The 16,822-nt window shown below is 40.5% G+C and overlaps 1 protein-coding gene across 4 annotated transcripts in view; it reads left to right on the top strand.

Moving 5' to 3' along the window:
* The window catches only part of Dnajc13 (DnaJ heat shock protein family (Hsp40) member C13), a 119,148-nt gene that overhangs the window by 85,964 nt on the left and 16,362 nt on the right, over window positions 1–16,822 (top strand). For all 4 annotated transcript variants that reach the window (XR_003378863.1, XM_005368462.2, XM_026789931.1 and 1 more), the window contains 12 exons: window positions 718–902; window positions 1,474–1,548; window positions 2,891–3,010; window positions 3,752–3,931; window positions 4,657–4,824; window positions 5,924–6,037; window positions 6,825–6,941; window positions 8,314–8,491; window positions 10,495–10,586; window positions 11,935–12,034; window positions 14,526–14,600; window positions 14,932–15,044. Coding sequence is in view for 3 of the 4 variants with exons in the window: in XM_005368462.2 (XP_005368519.1) it covers window positions 718–902; window positions 1,474–1,548; window positions 2,891–3,010; window positions 3,752–3,931; window positions 4,657–4,824; window positions 5,924–6,037; window positions 6,825–6,941; window positions 8,314–8,491; window positions 10,495–10,586; window positions 11,935–12,034; window positions 14,526–14,600; window positions 14,932–15,044 (1,517 nt within the window). In the remaining variant the exon portion in view is untranslated. The remainder of the gene's footprint in view (window positions 1–717; window positions 903–1,473; window positions 1,549–2,890; window positions 3,011–3,751; window positions 3,932–4,656; window positions 4,825–5,923; window positions 6,038–6,824; window positions 6,942–8,313; window positions 8,492–10,494; window positions 10,587–11,934; window positions 12,035–14,525; window positions 14,601–14,931; window positions 15,045–16,822) is intronic.

Raw genomic sequence — 16,822 nt, 5'->3', positions numbered from 1 at the left:
TTTCCACCCGCAAGACCTAGGTTCAATTGCCATCACCCACGTGGCAGCTCACAGCTCCAGCTCCAGGGGATCCAGTGCCCTCTTCTGGCCTCCAAGTGATGTACAAGTGATATATAAATACAGACAAAAACCTCATAAACAAAAAATTAAATATATATCATAACTGATTATTTGCATATTTTGCCTTATTTAATAGTTTTTTAAAACAAACTGGATTTTAAAATTCTTACTGTGTACTGATGACAGCTTTTACCTCTGATTGTAATTATCAAAACAGAACTAGGTAAATAGGTAATACTTTTTTTTTTATATTTCTGCTAGCAATTTATATTTCAGGATTTGTAAATGTTTAAAACAAATAGTAAAATAGAGCAACGAGCCTATTCTTAGAAAAACTGATCACACAGTTCTCATTTATACTCCTAAGAGAAATGTGTTCTGAGTGCCACTGTGATTACAGGAGCACTTGCTGTGTCTTGCTGAATGTAATCAGATGAAAAATTACAAAGGTCACATGGGTGACAGCAGATACTCTGGTAAATCAGTTGTCTTCATGCCAAGTGCAGTTAATTTACCAAGAAATATTATAGTTCACCACAAGATTTCACTGAAAAGGAAAGGTAAATTAGGACACATTTAGCATACAGAGTGTTTTATTTTTGAGGTACCGTAACTGAATCATGATGCGACTTTAACACTATCCTTCTGTTATTTCAGAGTTACAGCCTTATAAATATGCAGGATACCCCATGCTAATTAGGACCATAACAATGGAGACTTCAGATGACCTCCTTTTCTCAAAAGAGTCACCACTGTTGCCTGCTGCTGCAGAGCTGGCTTTCCACACAGTCAACTGCTCAGCCCTCAATGCTGAAGAGCTCAGAAGAGAGAAAGGGTTAGAGGTAATAGACACAGGCCTTGGACTTATCTTAAGGCACATTAAGTGGTTCTTGACAGTTCAGAATCTCTCCGCACAGACGCATTGGGCACAGCTTTTTCTTTTCCTTTATTTCACCAGATAGCACATTTTATAGCAGGAGTCAGAGTCCTGAGTTCGGAGGTGGTCGGTAATGTTACTTATAAAGTAGTTCCTGGGAATGCTTTAAAAAAAATCAGTACACCGGGGCTGGAGAGATGGCTCAGTGGTTAAGAGCATTGCCTGCTCTTCCAAAGGTCCTGAGTTCAATTCCCAGTAATCACATGGTGGCTCACAACCATCTGTAAAGAGGTTTGGCGCCCTCTTCTGGCCTTCAGGCATACAGACAGAATATTGTATACATAATAAATAAATAAATAATTTAAAAAAAATCAGTACACCATGCAGCCCTTTGTTTACTTGTCTATGTAACAAATGTCAATTGAGTAAGTGTTTATCTGTAACGTTAAAAGGTTGTGTGATCTTATCCATGCTGGAAGAGGCTTTTTACATTCAAGTCCAAGTGGAGACCTAATGGCATACTTCTTCCTTGATAGGTGTTACAGGAGGCATTTAGTCGCTGCGTGGCTGTCCTGAATCGCTCCAGTAAACCAAGGGACATGTCAGTGCAGGTGAGGCTAAATGGTATGTTAGATGGTGGTTCAGACATCGACTGGGGTGCTTCTTAAAACTGCCTTCCGCCTTACTGAGTTTCTCAGTGTAGGATAGGGTAGATGATGTGATTCTCAAGCAGGTTTGCAGGCAAGGCTGGTGCAGCTGGTCATACTGTAAGAACACCACTAAAAGTCCTCACTGCAGTAAGATTCTCTCTCTCTCTCTCTCTCTCTCTCTCTCTCTCTCTCTCTCTTTCTCTCTCTTTCTCGTTTTTTTGAGATGCGGTCTGTAACAGCTCTGGTTGCTCTGGAACTTGCTCTGTAGACCAGGCTGGCCTTGAACTCACAGAGATCCACCTACCTCTGCCTTCCAAGTGCTAAGATTAAAGGTGTATGCTATCACCGTCCAGTACCTTTCTCTTTTTAAAAAAGGTGGAAAGCCATGTGCTGGCCCTTTAGGTTTCCATCACCAGCTTCAAACACTCACTCGTCATTTCTGTCATTCTTGTTTCAGTTACCTCTGCACCTCTCTAGTTTCCTCCTCTCTCCTCCTCACACTATATTCACAGACTGTTGTTTGTCAAGGTTGAAATAACTTGATTCTTTAACAGAAACCCATCATGAATTCACTAAATTATAAAGCATAGCTTTTTATGTGACCCTTTCTTTCCTTAGGCATAGACTAAATAAGTTGGGTACTGGCTCTGAGTTGAAGCTGCTGTGTTGAAGTGGCTTGTATGAAAAGAGTTTTTAATACCCTGCCATATTAAGCACAAAAATACCTTAACTAAGAATCCCATGAGCTTTTTTAAAATAAAAGTTAAATGGGTATTTAAGTCATTAAGTTTACATTCTCTGTTATTTAATATTTTTTAAATTTATTGTTTATTTTTCATAGCACTTTTAACGTTTTTTAAAAAATAAAACTATTTTTGCCAGGCAGTGGTGGCACATGCCTTTAATCCCAGCACTTGGAAGCGGAGTCAGGCAGATCTCTGAGTTCGAGGCCAGCCTGGTCTACAAGAGCTAGTTCCAGGACAGGCTCCAAAGCTACAGAGAAACCTGTCTCAAAAAACAAATAAACAAACAAACAAACAAACAAACAAACAAAAAGCACCTATTCTTATAGCTCAGTGGTAGCACAAAAACAAGCCGTGGTGTGTTTGTTCATAGTATGCTGACCTCTTCATCTATAAGAAATCTTAAGATTTCCCCTAATTTAATTGAAAAGTCCTGTTTTTAATTTTGGAGCATTGTGTACAACATTAAGTATTGCTCACATCTGAGCAGATTTGTCTTCTGTCATGTCTTTCATAATGAGTACATGTGTGATTGCTTCTGTCTCTTGTGCTGTCTGTAGGTGTGTGGACACATAAGCAGATGCTATAGCGTGGCTGCGCAGTTTGAAGAGTGCCGGGAGAAGATCACAGAAATGCCCGGCATCATCAAGGACCTCTGCCGGGTGCTGTATTTTGGCAAGGTATGGCTCACACCTTACAGGGTATAATCACTGTAGGTTTTCTTTTCAAACAATGAGTGCTTGATTTATAGCCACGTGTTTACCCAAAACTATTTCTAAGTAAATTGCTCATATCTTTTAAGTATTCTTCTAGAAACATTGCTATAAATAATGGGTTTCATCTTATTCTGGCCCACAAAAAGTAAGAATGTAGTGACATAGCTAGAAGTGAGTCTCAGTTTCTAAGGAAGGAAAGAGAGAAGATGAGACTAAAATCTTCTAAGGCAGGACATTGTAGAACCTGTGATGTGGTCGCTGCTTACTGCGAGGGCTTCCGAGAAGTAAGAACATGCTGACTCCCTCCCAACCTGGACCACCAAGAGAATCCGGCTCTGAAGATGCTGTGCCTGATAGGGAAGAGACTTGAGTTATGCTGAATAGAAAGGACGGAGGTGCTGATCTTGGTTGAGGCAGCTGGGGCTGGGGACCTGGTCAGATTCCTCGGCTTCTTCTGCTTGGTGCCTTCTGAAGGCTTAGGAGGAACAAGGCTGTTGGTGTGAAGCTCAGATCTCTGATTGTACTAGCAGTTTTGCTGTTGTTCCTTTATTGCATTTACATGAAAGATGAGAAAGCTGATCTCAGAGTCTTTGCACTTGGTAAGATATTTTGTAAGAAAAGATAGCTAACTGGGCATGTGTTACTAGCTGGTTTCTCTTGGCAGTGTTTTTCACCCTGCAAGTCAGTGTGTTATTTTCCTTGCAGAGTATCCCACGGGTGGCCGCCCTCGCAGTGGAATGTGTCAGTTCTTTTGCGGTAGACTTCTGGTTACAGACACATCTATTTCAGGCTGGAATTTTATGGCATCTACTTGGTTATCTGTTTAACTATGACTATACATTGGAAGAGAGTGGCATTCAGAAAAACGAAGAAACCAACCAGCAGGTAACTTTACCCCAATCCCAATCATCGGGAAACAAAGCTTGAGCCATTTAGAGGTGCTGTTTCAAGATGGCTGTTGACTGCTCTGTACGTTGGCACACGTTCTTTAATTGCAACCCAGAGTGACTTCAACTCACTCCATAGCCCAGACCATCCTGTCACCTAGACTATCTTCCATCTTCCCGGTTTCCAGTGCAGGGATGGGTTTTACTTATGTGTGAGGGATTTAAGGCAAGGGAATTGAAGGAATGGAAATCATGTAACATTTTCTTAGTTACTCAGTCAACTTTATGATTTCAGAATTATATAATAGGGAAGTATAAAAATGTATCAGGCTGTTGGAACTAGATTTTCCCAGCACCTTTGTATTTGTCTGATTTTTAAAGTTTTTTTCTTCTATTTCTTGGTTCATATTTGTTGTCATTTATTGCTCATATTCCCAGCATGTGCATCTAGCAGTTAGGTCTCCCTGTCTCTTCCTCTCACCCCACTTCCAGGTGATTCTATAGGACAGATAAGTATGTCAGTGCTAAGGGGTTTCCGTATTTAAAAACAAAATAAATCTGGAATGTATAAGTTCTATGGTGCTGATGTTGGTACGCCTGTGCCAGCTGTTTCCTTGCTGATCATTAAAATATTTCTATACAGTATTGATACCATAAAGCTATTTATGTCACTTATGTAAGGGAACATACCTACTTTAATGTCTTATTTTTTATATATAACAGGAAGTGGCCAACAGTCTTGCCAAACTCAGTGTCCATGCTCTGAGTCGACTTGGTGGATATTTACTTGATGACCAAGCAACCCCAGAAAATCCAACTGTAAGGAAGAGTTTGGCTGGCATGCTGACACCCTACATTGCTAGAAAGCTAGCTGTGGCTAGTGCTACTGAGGTAAGGACTACAGCAGTAAGCTGGGTTTGTGAATAATGCAAAATCCTTTAAGTTCTAAAGGAACAGGATAATCCCGATTGCTCTGGGAAACCTGAAAATTGAATATTCACTTGCTTGTTCTCTTAGCTAAGAAACTGAGTGTATTGTGGGTTTATGGCAATGACAACAGACCTTGGAGTCTAACTTCTGGAACAGAGAATTAGCTTCATGTTTCTCAACTACAGAGCCTACCATTATTCTTAACCAACCTTGAATCACAAAGGGCTAGGACAAGAGAACGAATTTGCAGTGATGTTTCCAGTCAGGAACTAAGCTTGTTTAGATGTTTGTTGTAAGTTATAGCTATTCTTGGTCAAGGTTGGAATGCTGGAAATACATCCATGCAGCCCACACCCTCCACATACATGCATTTTCATCAGTTCATGGTGAATAAGTACTACTCGGCTCCCACTTCCATGTGTGCCCTCTTTGGTGAGGGTCACTGAGAACCAGGCTAGGAAAACAGCATTGAAATGATATGGGGCCATTCTCACTTAGACACCACACATGGTCGACTTCCTTTCTGGCCTAGAGCTCTGGAAATAAGGAATGGAAACATTTTCATTCAAACACTTAAGGTGTGGAATATGTGTTTACAGTTGAAGAGAGCCAACTGGAAACATCATCAGCCTGCAGAGCTCCTCAGCTGCAGCCTGAGTCAGGGTGTGCACAGGAAATCCACCTGGTGCACAGGTGCCCATCCCCCATTTTCCTTAGGGGTGTGCTTCATAAAGATGTAGATTTTGTTTCGAGCATATGTATGTGCAGAAAGTATGGTGTGTATTTAGAAATACTTACTGCTAAGTAGATACTTAGGGTACTGGGGTTTCCACCAAACAGAAGACTGAGGAGTTGATTGAAATCAGGCTCGGATTTCACCCCCAGTCTCACATTTACTGGTGTAAGACCTATAACAAATAACATCAGCTTTTGTAGCCTTGGTTTTCCTTACTGCAAGATGGAGGGCATCAACAAGCTTGTCAGACTTACAGAGGTACCAACTGCAATCTGATACTCAAGGCTCCATGAGTGTGACTTAACAGGAATACTGTCTTCCTAGATTCTGAAGATGCTTAACAGCAACACAGAGAACCCTTACCTGATGTGGAACAATTCTACAAGAGCGGAACTGCTTGAATTTCTTGAGTCACAACAAGAAAATATGATTAAAAAGGTATGTTAGTGTTTTATATGCTCTTAGGTGACAGGTGGAATCTGTCTTGAAACAAAATGTGCTATGCCCATTTTAAGGATAGCCTAGTGTTGTACAAGATAATACTTTAGGGTGTTTGAGAGATGGTTCAGTAGTTGGGAGTACACACCACTCTTCCAGAGGATCTGAGTTTTATTTGCAACCCCTATAAGTCTGCTCATAATTCCTGTAACTCCAGCACAAAGATACCAGGACTCACCTGTGCAGTCCCACACATGCAGACACACAAACATAATTAAAAATAATAAAAACAAATCTTTAAAATACTACATTGGGATTTTCTTGTTGTTATTACTTTTGTACAGCTAGCAAAGTGTTGCTCATGATGAACTGATTTTCCTGTCAGTCCATGCTTCCATTATCAAAACTGACATTTCCTCTTATTCCCACCTTCTAATGGAAAAGCTCGTATGCACTAGGAGAATCGGGTGCTTTAATCAATATATTTATTACTTGTCACTCCTAGTCCACATGTGTCATAGCCTGCTTTCTATTGCCAATTCTTAATTCTTGACTCACCCTAGTGACCTTCTGAGACTTCAAAATGAGTCCTAATAGTCTTAGTAGAAGTAAAACGCCCTGCTGTCCCTGAGCCAATCCGGCAATGTACTACCCACATACATCACAGTGCATTTGCCCTCTCTCGGGTGTGAGTGGATTTCCTGAAGTATTCTGTGCATTATTAAGCAAAACAGAGTAGATTTACAAATGACATTTACATCTAACAATCTTTTTTCTCTTTTTAAAGGGTGATTGTGACAAAACTTACGGGGCAGAATTTGTCTACAGTGACCATGCCAAAGAACTGATTGTGGGCGAGATTTTTGTTAGAGTATATAATGAAGTCCCAACTTTTCAGCTAGAGGTAAGTGCTTGGCTTTTAATTTTATCTGATGCCTGTGATAATATTTACTGAGAACTACTACTGACTTATTCAAGTTGTACAATTTGGAATTAATACCTCTTTATTTGCTAAGACCATTATATGTTGTCCTGGTACGAGCATCTTCATCTAGATCAGTGGCTCTCAACCTGTGGGTCATGACCCTTTTGGAGTGGTCAAACAACTCTTTCACAGGGGTTGCATATTAGATACTTGCATTACAATTTATAGTAGTAACAAGATTAACAAGATTACAGTTATGAAGTAACATTAAAATAAGTTTATGGGCCGGGCGGTGGTGGCGCACGCCTTTAATCCCAGCACTCGGGAGGCAGAGGCAGGCGGATCTCTGTGAGTTCGAGACCAGCCTGGTCTACAAGAGCTAGTTCCAGGACAGGCTCCAAAACCACAGAGAAACCCTGTCTCAAAAAAACAAAAAAAAAAGTTCCAGGACAGGCTCCAAAACCACAGAGAAACCCTGTCTCAAAAAAACAAAAAAAAAACAAAAAAAAAAAAAAGTTTATGGTTGTGGTCACCACAACATGAAGAATAAAGGGTCACAACACTGGAAAGGTTGAGAAGTACTGCTCTAGATTATTGAAGAATTGAGTTTCATGAAGCTCATAAAACAACCACTTGTTTCTTATCTGTCCCTTATATTTGCTGCTTTAGGGGAAAGGCAAAATTTTGTAGTTGAGTGACTTGTAAAGAGAAGTGAATCATACCATGTGTGTATATGGATGTGTGCAGACATATGTGAATAGGGTCTTTCTTTGTGGCCCAGGCTGGCCTTAAATTCAAACTTCTCTTGACTTAGCCTCCCAAGTAGCTATGATTACAGACATTCATTACCAAGGTGGGTTAGAAATAATGCTTTGTTTTATAATTTGCTCCTGAAATTGGAATTTACCAAATTAGTGTGTATTATTATTTACAGAATAATATATTTAACTAGTTAGTCAGCAAAATGAGTTAAATGATTAGAACAGACCCTTGGAAAGCTGGCCTCTGAATTTCTATTGCAACTGTAAGTAATTTTTGTATTCTAAAAATACAATTTAATTGTAAAAAGTCACAGATGTTCTTACTTAGATTAGTAAAGGCATCAGATATCCTAATCTTAACATTGTACCAAGATACTGGTGAAAGTGTGTAAGATCTCAGAAAGTTAGGTAAATTTTAATTGGTTTTGGTTTTGGTTTTCCCATTCCTTTATGCATAGCTATATGCATTTGTATTCACAGTTCAATCACATTCATTCAGTTTCTTGAGGTTTTTTTCTTTTGCTCTTAAAATTTTCAGGATAAGTTATTATGATGGCTCCCACATTTATATATTTGTGTGCTTGACTTAGGTTCCAAAAGAGTTTGCTGCGAGTCTCTTGGATTACATAGGCTCTCAGGCCCAGTACCTCCACACGTTCATGGCCATCACTCATACTGCAAAAGTGGAGTCAGAGCAGCATGGGGACCGCTTACCGAGAGTGGAAATGGCTCTGGAGGCTCTGAGAAATGTCATCAAATACAACCCAGGTATGTGATTGCACCATTGATTCATAGCACCATTAGAACAACCAGAGAGTTCCAAAACACTCTGATTTTATTGTGGGGACTCAGGGAAAACTCACACTTGGCTCTTTGCTACATGTGATATAACAATAAATAGAGGTGACACCATACTGTCTCCGAAGGCTAGAAGAGAGTTCAAGCTACTGTGTTTAGAAGAATTCATGATTAAGAAAAAATAAATTGAAATAGCACCATTTGTTACTGAGAATTTTCATATTACTATTACAAATTGGCATGCCATGTATATGTACTTGAATATTTATTAGATGATCTAAGTGTTGCCTCTTTTGTCCTCAATGCAGTATTATTTGCATATGGACACTCATTTTCTGAAAATTGTCTGAAGTTTTAAAAAGGGTGAGATTTCTTCTCTTAAATGTCTTTCAAAGGTCATTAAAAAATGTCCAGATGACCATCCTAGCTGCCTGGATCTAGGCTATAACAGTGCAGGTAAAATGATGTTAACCTAGCACAGCCTTCATTTCTAACCTCTGCCAGAAGAGGGAGACAGCACAGATTTAAAAAATTGAATTTCTTTCTTTCTTCTTTTTTAAATTATTTATTTTTATTTTATATATATTGGTGTTTTGCCTGCATGTAAACCCTTGTGAGGATTTTGGATCCCCTGAAACTTGAGTTTAAAACAGTTCTGAGCTTCCATGTGGGTGCTGGAAATTGAACCTGGGTCCTCTGGAAGAGCAGACAATGCTCTTAACCACTGAGCTATCCTCCCCACCCTTCAGTTTAAATTTCTTTAAAGTATTTATTTACCCTGTTCAGTGACTATTGAAATGCTATTAAAATTTTTAACTTTTTGGTATTTGCCAAAATTTTGTTCAAATAACCAGTAGCAGTATTAGGGAAATTATTTAGTCACAGGGTACATTGACTTTTAAAACCCAGAGAACACATCATTCTGTATTGTTTGAGGTCATCATAAAATGCTACTGGTGTTTTGAGGCACAGTGAAGCTTCAACACAGGACGTCTGTGGGTTGCAGCTGGTAAAGACCTGAGGAGGCTGCGTGGGAACTCGGCTTTGAGTCCACCCCTGCAGTTCTCATGTTAGGACTGTGCGCGCTCCTTCCTTTCCTGCATTCCATTGATTAGTTGGCGCAGTTCTTACCTATTAATAAGTGGTTTACAACTGAATTTTAAAGTAGCTTATTGAATGTTTTCAGACTTTTAGGGGACAAAGGCATCAGGGACCTCAAAAGATGACACATTATACTCTTTTATGTGTTTGTAACAGAAGGAAGGGTGTGCTGAGCAAAACCCTCTGTTCTGTGTTTTGCTTGATTAACAAGAGTGCTAGCAGATATATCGAATTAGGACTGAAGTGGGTAGGAGTGAAAACATTCTTCTCTTCTAAGAGTCGCTGATGTGTGCATATCAAATTGTTTCTGATGTTGTCTTTAAGCTGCAGAGTTCTGTCCCAGTCTTAATTAAAGACTAAATGATGTCAGATTCTCCCAAGTACAATTGTGTTGAGGGGGTAATCCTAAAATCTAGACACAGCTGTCCAATCTTTCAACATTGCACAGCATCATCATCTAATGAGTAATTGTTACCCCCTCAAACCAACCACGCCCCACAGTGCTTTGAGTCAGTTTACATTGTGTTGGGCTGCGATCATATGTGTCCTGAGGCTCGTGCCACTTTTAGGCTATAGGTTGGAGAATATTGATAGAGGTAATGAGTAAAATTACCTTCTATTTAGGATTTTTGAATTGTGTTTGGACTGATTATTTTAAATTTTTCTTGTTTTTAGCCTGGGACTAGAGGTAGGCATGTAAGCAAACTAAAAAATCTCTAATATTCTGTTCTTTGCTGCTTAACACCCTGTGCACCTTCCAGATACTCCTCAGAGTTCCAGAGATAAGATTCACAGCAAATAACAGTGTGTTTTCCAAAGGCCTACAAGTGTATCTCTTGTAAATGATATATCTTCTTGTTCTCATTCCCTAGGTTCTGAAAGTGAATGCATTGGGCACTTTAAGTTAATATTTTCTCTGCTCCGAGTCCATGGAGCTGGTCAAGTGCAGCAGCTGGCTTTGGAGGTAAAGCTGTTTTATACTAGGGGGCCACACCTCCTACCACTTACTGTCAGTGCTTTGAGACTTGATCAGCCACTGTCTAAAGTTGATGAAAATCTGTGTGCTATATTCATTTTGTCTATTGCCTCAAATTTTTGTATTTTTCAAGTTGAATTGATGTAATTATTAATATAACCTTAAAGAGCAAATGCTGGACACTGTTGTTCAAGGTGGTTCTATCTGTGGTTGTTGGCATGCATCAGGGCCTGGGTATATTGTAGAGTGCCACGTGGAGTGTGTTAGAGACTAGGCTTTACTTGAAAGTTTCGTAACCACAGATCAGCAAGAGGAGAAGGCAGTTCCCTGTCTTGGTGCCCACAGAAAGATGTGTTATGACCGGGACACCTCCTAAGGATCAACCTTACCTCTTTCCCATTAATTGTTCCTCCTCCTTGTACACCTAGCACAAAAATAACCGTTTTAGCAAGACTTGCAGACCCCTTGGTGAAAAGTTATAGAAGACCCTTGGGTGGTAAGGGTACCAGAGAATTTGGAGCCCTTTCTCCAAAAGAATGAAACTATTAGGGCCACAGGATGCTGTTTGGTTGCAGCTATTGACATAATAAGGAAGCCCCTGATCATGGTCGTACTTGTTCAGGCAACTCATAGTAAGAGCTTGCGGTCATCTTCAGATGGCCCTGTCATTAGAACACATGGTTTATTACCAAAAACACCACTTTCAACCTTGCAGGAGAAGGTACAAAAATAGCTCTAAAAAACAAAAAACACCATGTAATGTGTGCTAAGATTACCTTTTGGTTCGTCATATTCTTAGTAGAATAATAATCGTTAAATTTATCAGAAAGCATTAACAAGCATGTTCTTTACATTAAGAAACATGCTTTACTATTTACTTCCTTCAGAAATCTTGTAACTTTTAAATTGAACATTATCAGACCTAGAATACAGTGTTCTGGAATGCTGAACCTGGTTCTAATGACATCAGTCTTTCATTGCATACAGCAACGGCTGGACTTGACAGAGCTTTACTTTGAAAGAAGAGTGCACCAATTTCTCTATTATAGAGGCTAGAGCAGTCTGTTATGTTAGCTACTAAGGACATTTACTTCCTAAAGCAAGAGAAAGTTGTGAGAAAGACTGGTCCCCCAACTGCCCCCCATTTGTGATCACAGTTCTGGAAGGCATTCAGATAGAAGGTTCCTCAAATAATCAAATTAGCAATAGCCAATCTTTTGAAATTAAATTCTTCTAAAAATTTTTGTCTTCCAAAGATATTTGTCACTTTTGTAAAACCATCACTTCATTTAATTTAGGGCCAAAATTATTTAATATCCTGTTGATTAATTTTCAGGTTGTGAATATAGTGACATCCAACCAAGACTGTGTCAATAATATTGCAGAATCCATGGTTTTGTCCAATTTGTTGGCTCTTCTACATTCATTGCCATCAAGTAGGTATATGTACAGATGGAATTTTGGAAAACACAGCATAATAGCTGATAGGGGACAGTAGATCATGGTTGATACAAAACTTGAGACATGTCATTCATGTTGAGTTTTAGAATATTTAAAGTAGTACTCACCATATTAGATTTGTTTTTCTAATTATGTTTTGTATAAATGAATGAAATTATGTTGTTTCCCATATAAAAGTAGAAAGTTGGGGAATGAGAGAAGTCTAAAACCCAAGCAAAATACCTGGAAAATGTCAGTTTGTTGAGCATAGTCTTGGTCTGAGTAACTAAAATGTGCTGGTATTCCATAATGTATTATACTTGAAAGGTCTTGGGTACTAGAAGGTATGTGTAAGGTAGCGGTGATTGCTTTGCACTTAGTGCTGTGCCCTTTATCTTTTACTGATTTGATTCCCATAGAGATATTACCACTAAGGTGATGGTGATACTGCAGTCTGATTCTGATACAGCCTGTACTGATGCAGGTTTTTTGAAAGCAGTACAGTTGTCCACTGTAATAGTTGGTCTTTGTGCTGGTCTAGCCTTAAGATTGTTTTGTGGGAAGAAGGTCATTGAGGTTTTGACCAATTGTAGTCTAGCTTCAATCACAAAACCAATACTGAGATACATCCCTAGTCCACTTCACTAACTTCTGAATGTTGTACATACCTTAGTTCAACCTCTCTTCAATCTTGTAAGTAGGGCCCTCCTTAGTCATCTTTATTGTTTGCCGTTTCTTCATATCTAATTGAGTAGAGTTGCATTTTTCTTGAATAGTGGTTTTTTTTATTTAATTATTAAAAATTTCCACCTCCTCCTGTTTCCCTCCCACTTCCCCACTCTTCTCCCTCTCCCTCTCCAGTCCTAAGAGAAGTCAGGGTACCTTGCCCTGTGGGAAGTCCAAGCCCCCCCTCCATCCAGGTCTAGGAAGATATGCATCCAAACAGATTAGGCTCCCCAAAAGCCAGTGCATGCAGTAGAATCAAAACCTGGTGCCATTATCATTGGCTTCTCAGTCAGCTCCCATTGTCAGCCACATTCAGAGAGTCCGGTTTGATCACATACTCATTCAGTCCCAGTCCAGCTGGCCTTGGTGAGCTCCCATTAGATCAGTCACACAGTCTCAGTGGGTGAACGCACCCCTCACGGTCCTGACTTCCTTGCTCATGTTCTCCCTCCTTCTGTTCTTCATCTGGACCTTGGGAGCTCAGTCCAGTGCTCTGATGTGGGTCTCTGTCTCTATCTCCATCTACTGCCGGATGAAGGTTCTATGGTGATATTCAAGATATTCATCAGTGTGTGTTTTCTTTAGAATAAATAACAAACTTGGAATAGCTCTTTCAAATGGCAGTACTCAGGAATCACAAGCAGATGGATCTCTGTGAGTTCCAGCCATCTAAGGTTACATTGTTAGATCCTGTCCCCCACCCCCCAAAAAGGAAAAAGGCAAACCTTAAGAAGCTATTTGCAGATTTTTGTTGTCATACCTTATAAGCTTATGTGACTTTTCCTTTTCTTTTTCAAACTTTGTAAGACTTACTGCAAAACAAAACTGGTTGGTAAAGTAAAACATGACATAAATCATAGTTTCAAAATATAAATTTAGGAGCTAGAGAGGTGGCACAACAGTTCAGAGCGCTGACTGTCTGTGCAGAGGACCCAGGTTCAGTTCCCAGCACTCATATCTCGGCTCACAACTCCAGTTCCAGGGGATCCAGCACACTCTCTTCTGACCTCTGGGCACCAGGCACAAATGTGGTGCACAGACATTCATGCAGGCAAAACGTTAATATACACAAATAACCTTTAAAAAGACAAAGTAAAAATTTATCACTGCTTCATTTATATAGTATAGCCAACACTTTACTCTTACAAGTAAAATAGCCTGCATTTAGATAATTCAACCGATTCTAAGGGGTGTCGCTGTTATTGTTTTAGTCTCAGCCCAGTGCTTGTCAGCCTCTCCTTTGTCAACTCTTCCTTCTTTTAGCCTCTTGTCTGTCATTCCTACTTAACTCTGAAGGAACCGAGTCTGTTAGTTCAGTGTACTTACACAGCATGCAGCTATGGCCGAGGAGTACAGCACCGGTTTACAGTTGTTCTTCCTCCTGCTTCCCTAAGATGCTAACAACAGGTAGACATCTTAGGTGCCTAGTGGGGTGTTCTCTGGATGGAAAGAAATGATGATTTGGGTCATGGAGAAAACAGTTGGTAGGAAGCTAGTATATAGCATAGTGGTCATGAATGTGGACTTGAGAGGGAAGGAAAACCAGCTATACCACTAACTCACTCTGAGACCTTCGGGTTGAATGTTCTGGGCCTCAGCTTCATCACAGCACAGCTATAACAACACTTGTCCTGCTGGCTACTGTGAGGGGGGAATCTGATATACTACGGAACATCTGGCTAAGGGTCTGGCACAAGCTGATGCCCTGTAAATGTGAGCTAAGGAGTTGATGCATTTCTTGACATGTCTTTTGCTCTACAGGCCGACAGCTTGTTCTAGAGACTCTCTATGCTTTGGCATCGAATACAAAGATAATCAAAGAAGCCATGGCAAAGGGTAATGTACACAACTCTTTCTCCTCCATCTAGCTCAGTGAGCCGTCCTTCACCTTGAGCTGCCTCACAGTCTGCTGATGTAGAATGCACTGAAGTGTTAAGAGTTCTTAAAATTAAGACAGCTAGCCAGGCATTGTGGTGGCCCTGTTCCCAGCTACATAAGGCTGTGACAGGAGGACTGTTTAAAATAGTGGAACTTCATTGAAAGACAGACAGAGAGAGATGAAGGTATAAGATGCGGTAAGTTGGAGTTAGGTAAAGTGAATAGAAATTACTTGTGAGAAAAGTCGCTTTCTGCATGGAAGCATTGCTTATTTTTCTTTCTTTCATAGGAGCTTTGATTTATTTACTGGATATGTTCTGCAATTCAACACATCCACAGGTTCGGTCCCAGACAGCAGAACTTTTTGCTAAAATGACAGCAGATAAATTAATAGGTCCAAAGGTGAGCATAAAATATCAGTAACTCAGGTAATTATTTCATGACATTTGATTATATGTCTGTTTGGGATGGCAAAGACAGGAAGTGCTTTTCTGTGGAAGCTGGATTGTTGCTCTGTATCAGGGAAGCCTGTGCTGAAACTTGGAAGGCTCAAGAGAGTGGAACAAGGTGATTGCTGTTTATCTCACTTGAAGAAAAAGGGCGGGCTGGGGGGAAGGTTCAGTGTGTAAGAGTGCTAGTTGTGCAACAGAAAGACCTAAATTCACATCTCTAACTCCCTGATGAAAAGAAGGACGAGGCCTTGTGTGCCTGTAACCCCAGCATGGGGAGTAGGGGAGGAGATCTCACAAGTGCTCGGCTTGTCTGTGAAAGGAAGCAGCCTGGAAGCAGCACTGTTGCAGTGAAGTGTTGATGTGCAACAGATGTGGTATAGGCTAAGCCGCTGTCCATCCCTGCCCTAGACAGCTGAGGAGCACAGACATAGCACTGGAGGGTTAGGGGGAAGTCAGGTGTGCACACAGGTTAGGGTCAAGTTAAATTCTGAGCACTGGAAAGGCTCTAACTTGAAACTACTGCTTACAAATGAAAACATGGACCATTATCCCACTGCTGAACAGATTAGCACTTTGAGACTCAAGGAGTAATACTATTATGTATAGTGGGACCAATAACTTAATATGCCCGTGGCAGACTAGATTACAGAAATTTAGAATGGAGAAGACTCGGTAGGTTAAGATAGTTTATCTAAGTAAAATTAAAGTTTGCTTTTGAATCAGTTTACTAGCATAACTCTGCTTAAATCTGACACATCGGAAACCCATCTGCCTGGTCAATAGATGGCTTCTACTCAGTCTTACAAATAGAGCTACAACAAGCGTCTGCCAGTGGGCATACTGTGTTCGGTGCTGGGGTGCTTGCCCAGCAGACACAAACTCGGGGTATGATCTTCCAGCACTCCTGGAAGAGAGTGGGGTATGAGCTCCCAGCACTCCAGGAAGAGAGTGGGGTATGATCTTCCAGCACTCCATGTAGAGAGTGGAGTATGAGCTCCCAGCACTCCAGGAAGAGAGTGGGGTATGAGCTCCCAGCACTCCAGGAAGAGAGTGGGATATGAGCTCCCAGCACTCCAGAAAGAGAGTGGGGTGTGTAACGGTTTGCTTACAGAGAACCTGTTCCTCCAAATTCATGAGAACAGTTCAGTTTGGGCTTTAAGCCTTGAAATATTTTAAAATATAAGGTAAGTTATTTGGAGGTTTTTTTTTTTTTAAGAAAAAAAAAACAGATCCTAGACTGTAATAAAGCAGTTTTAAAACTATGAGCCATTTCTGCCATAAATTCGCATAGAACAATGCCAAGATTGTTAGATGCTGACTAATAGTGAGAAGGACTCGACTGGGTTTCTAACTAAATGTCCTCCAGAAGATGGTTTTTTTAGAACTTTGAAAAACTCAAGTGATGGGAAAGCTAAAGGCCAAGTGGCCTGGGGTGGTGGGTGGCAGTATAGCCTGTGATCTGAACTCTTGCTTTATGGATCCCTGGGCTGTGAACTTAGTTTATGACATAGTATAACTTGTCTCCGGACCTAAATGTCTTTAGATTCACAGAGAGGAAGTTAAAGTCTTTCACTCCGAATTTGGCTTCAAGCACTTCTTGGGGCTGTGGTTTCTGAGCTTTAAGAATGTACTATTGGGGCCGGGCGGTGGTGGCGCACGCCTGTAATCCCAGCACTCGGGAGGCAGAGGCAGACGGATCTCTGTGAGTTCGAGACCAGCCTGGTCTAC

The sequence above is a fragment of the Microtus ochrogaster genome, unplaced genomic scaffold (assembly GCF_000317375.1).
Source record: "Microtus ochrogaster isolate Prairie Vole_2 unplaced genomic scaffold, MicOch1.0 UNK33, whole genome shotgun sequence".
Taxonomy (NCBI): domain Eukaryota; kingdom Metazoa; phylum Chordata; class Mammalia; order Rodentia; family Cricetidae; genus Microtus; species Microtus ochrogaster.
This window is presented reverse-complemented; position numbering and strand designations above follow the sequence as displayed.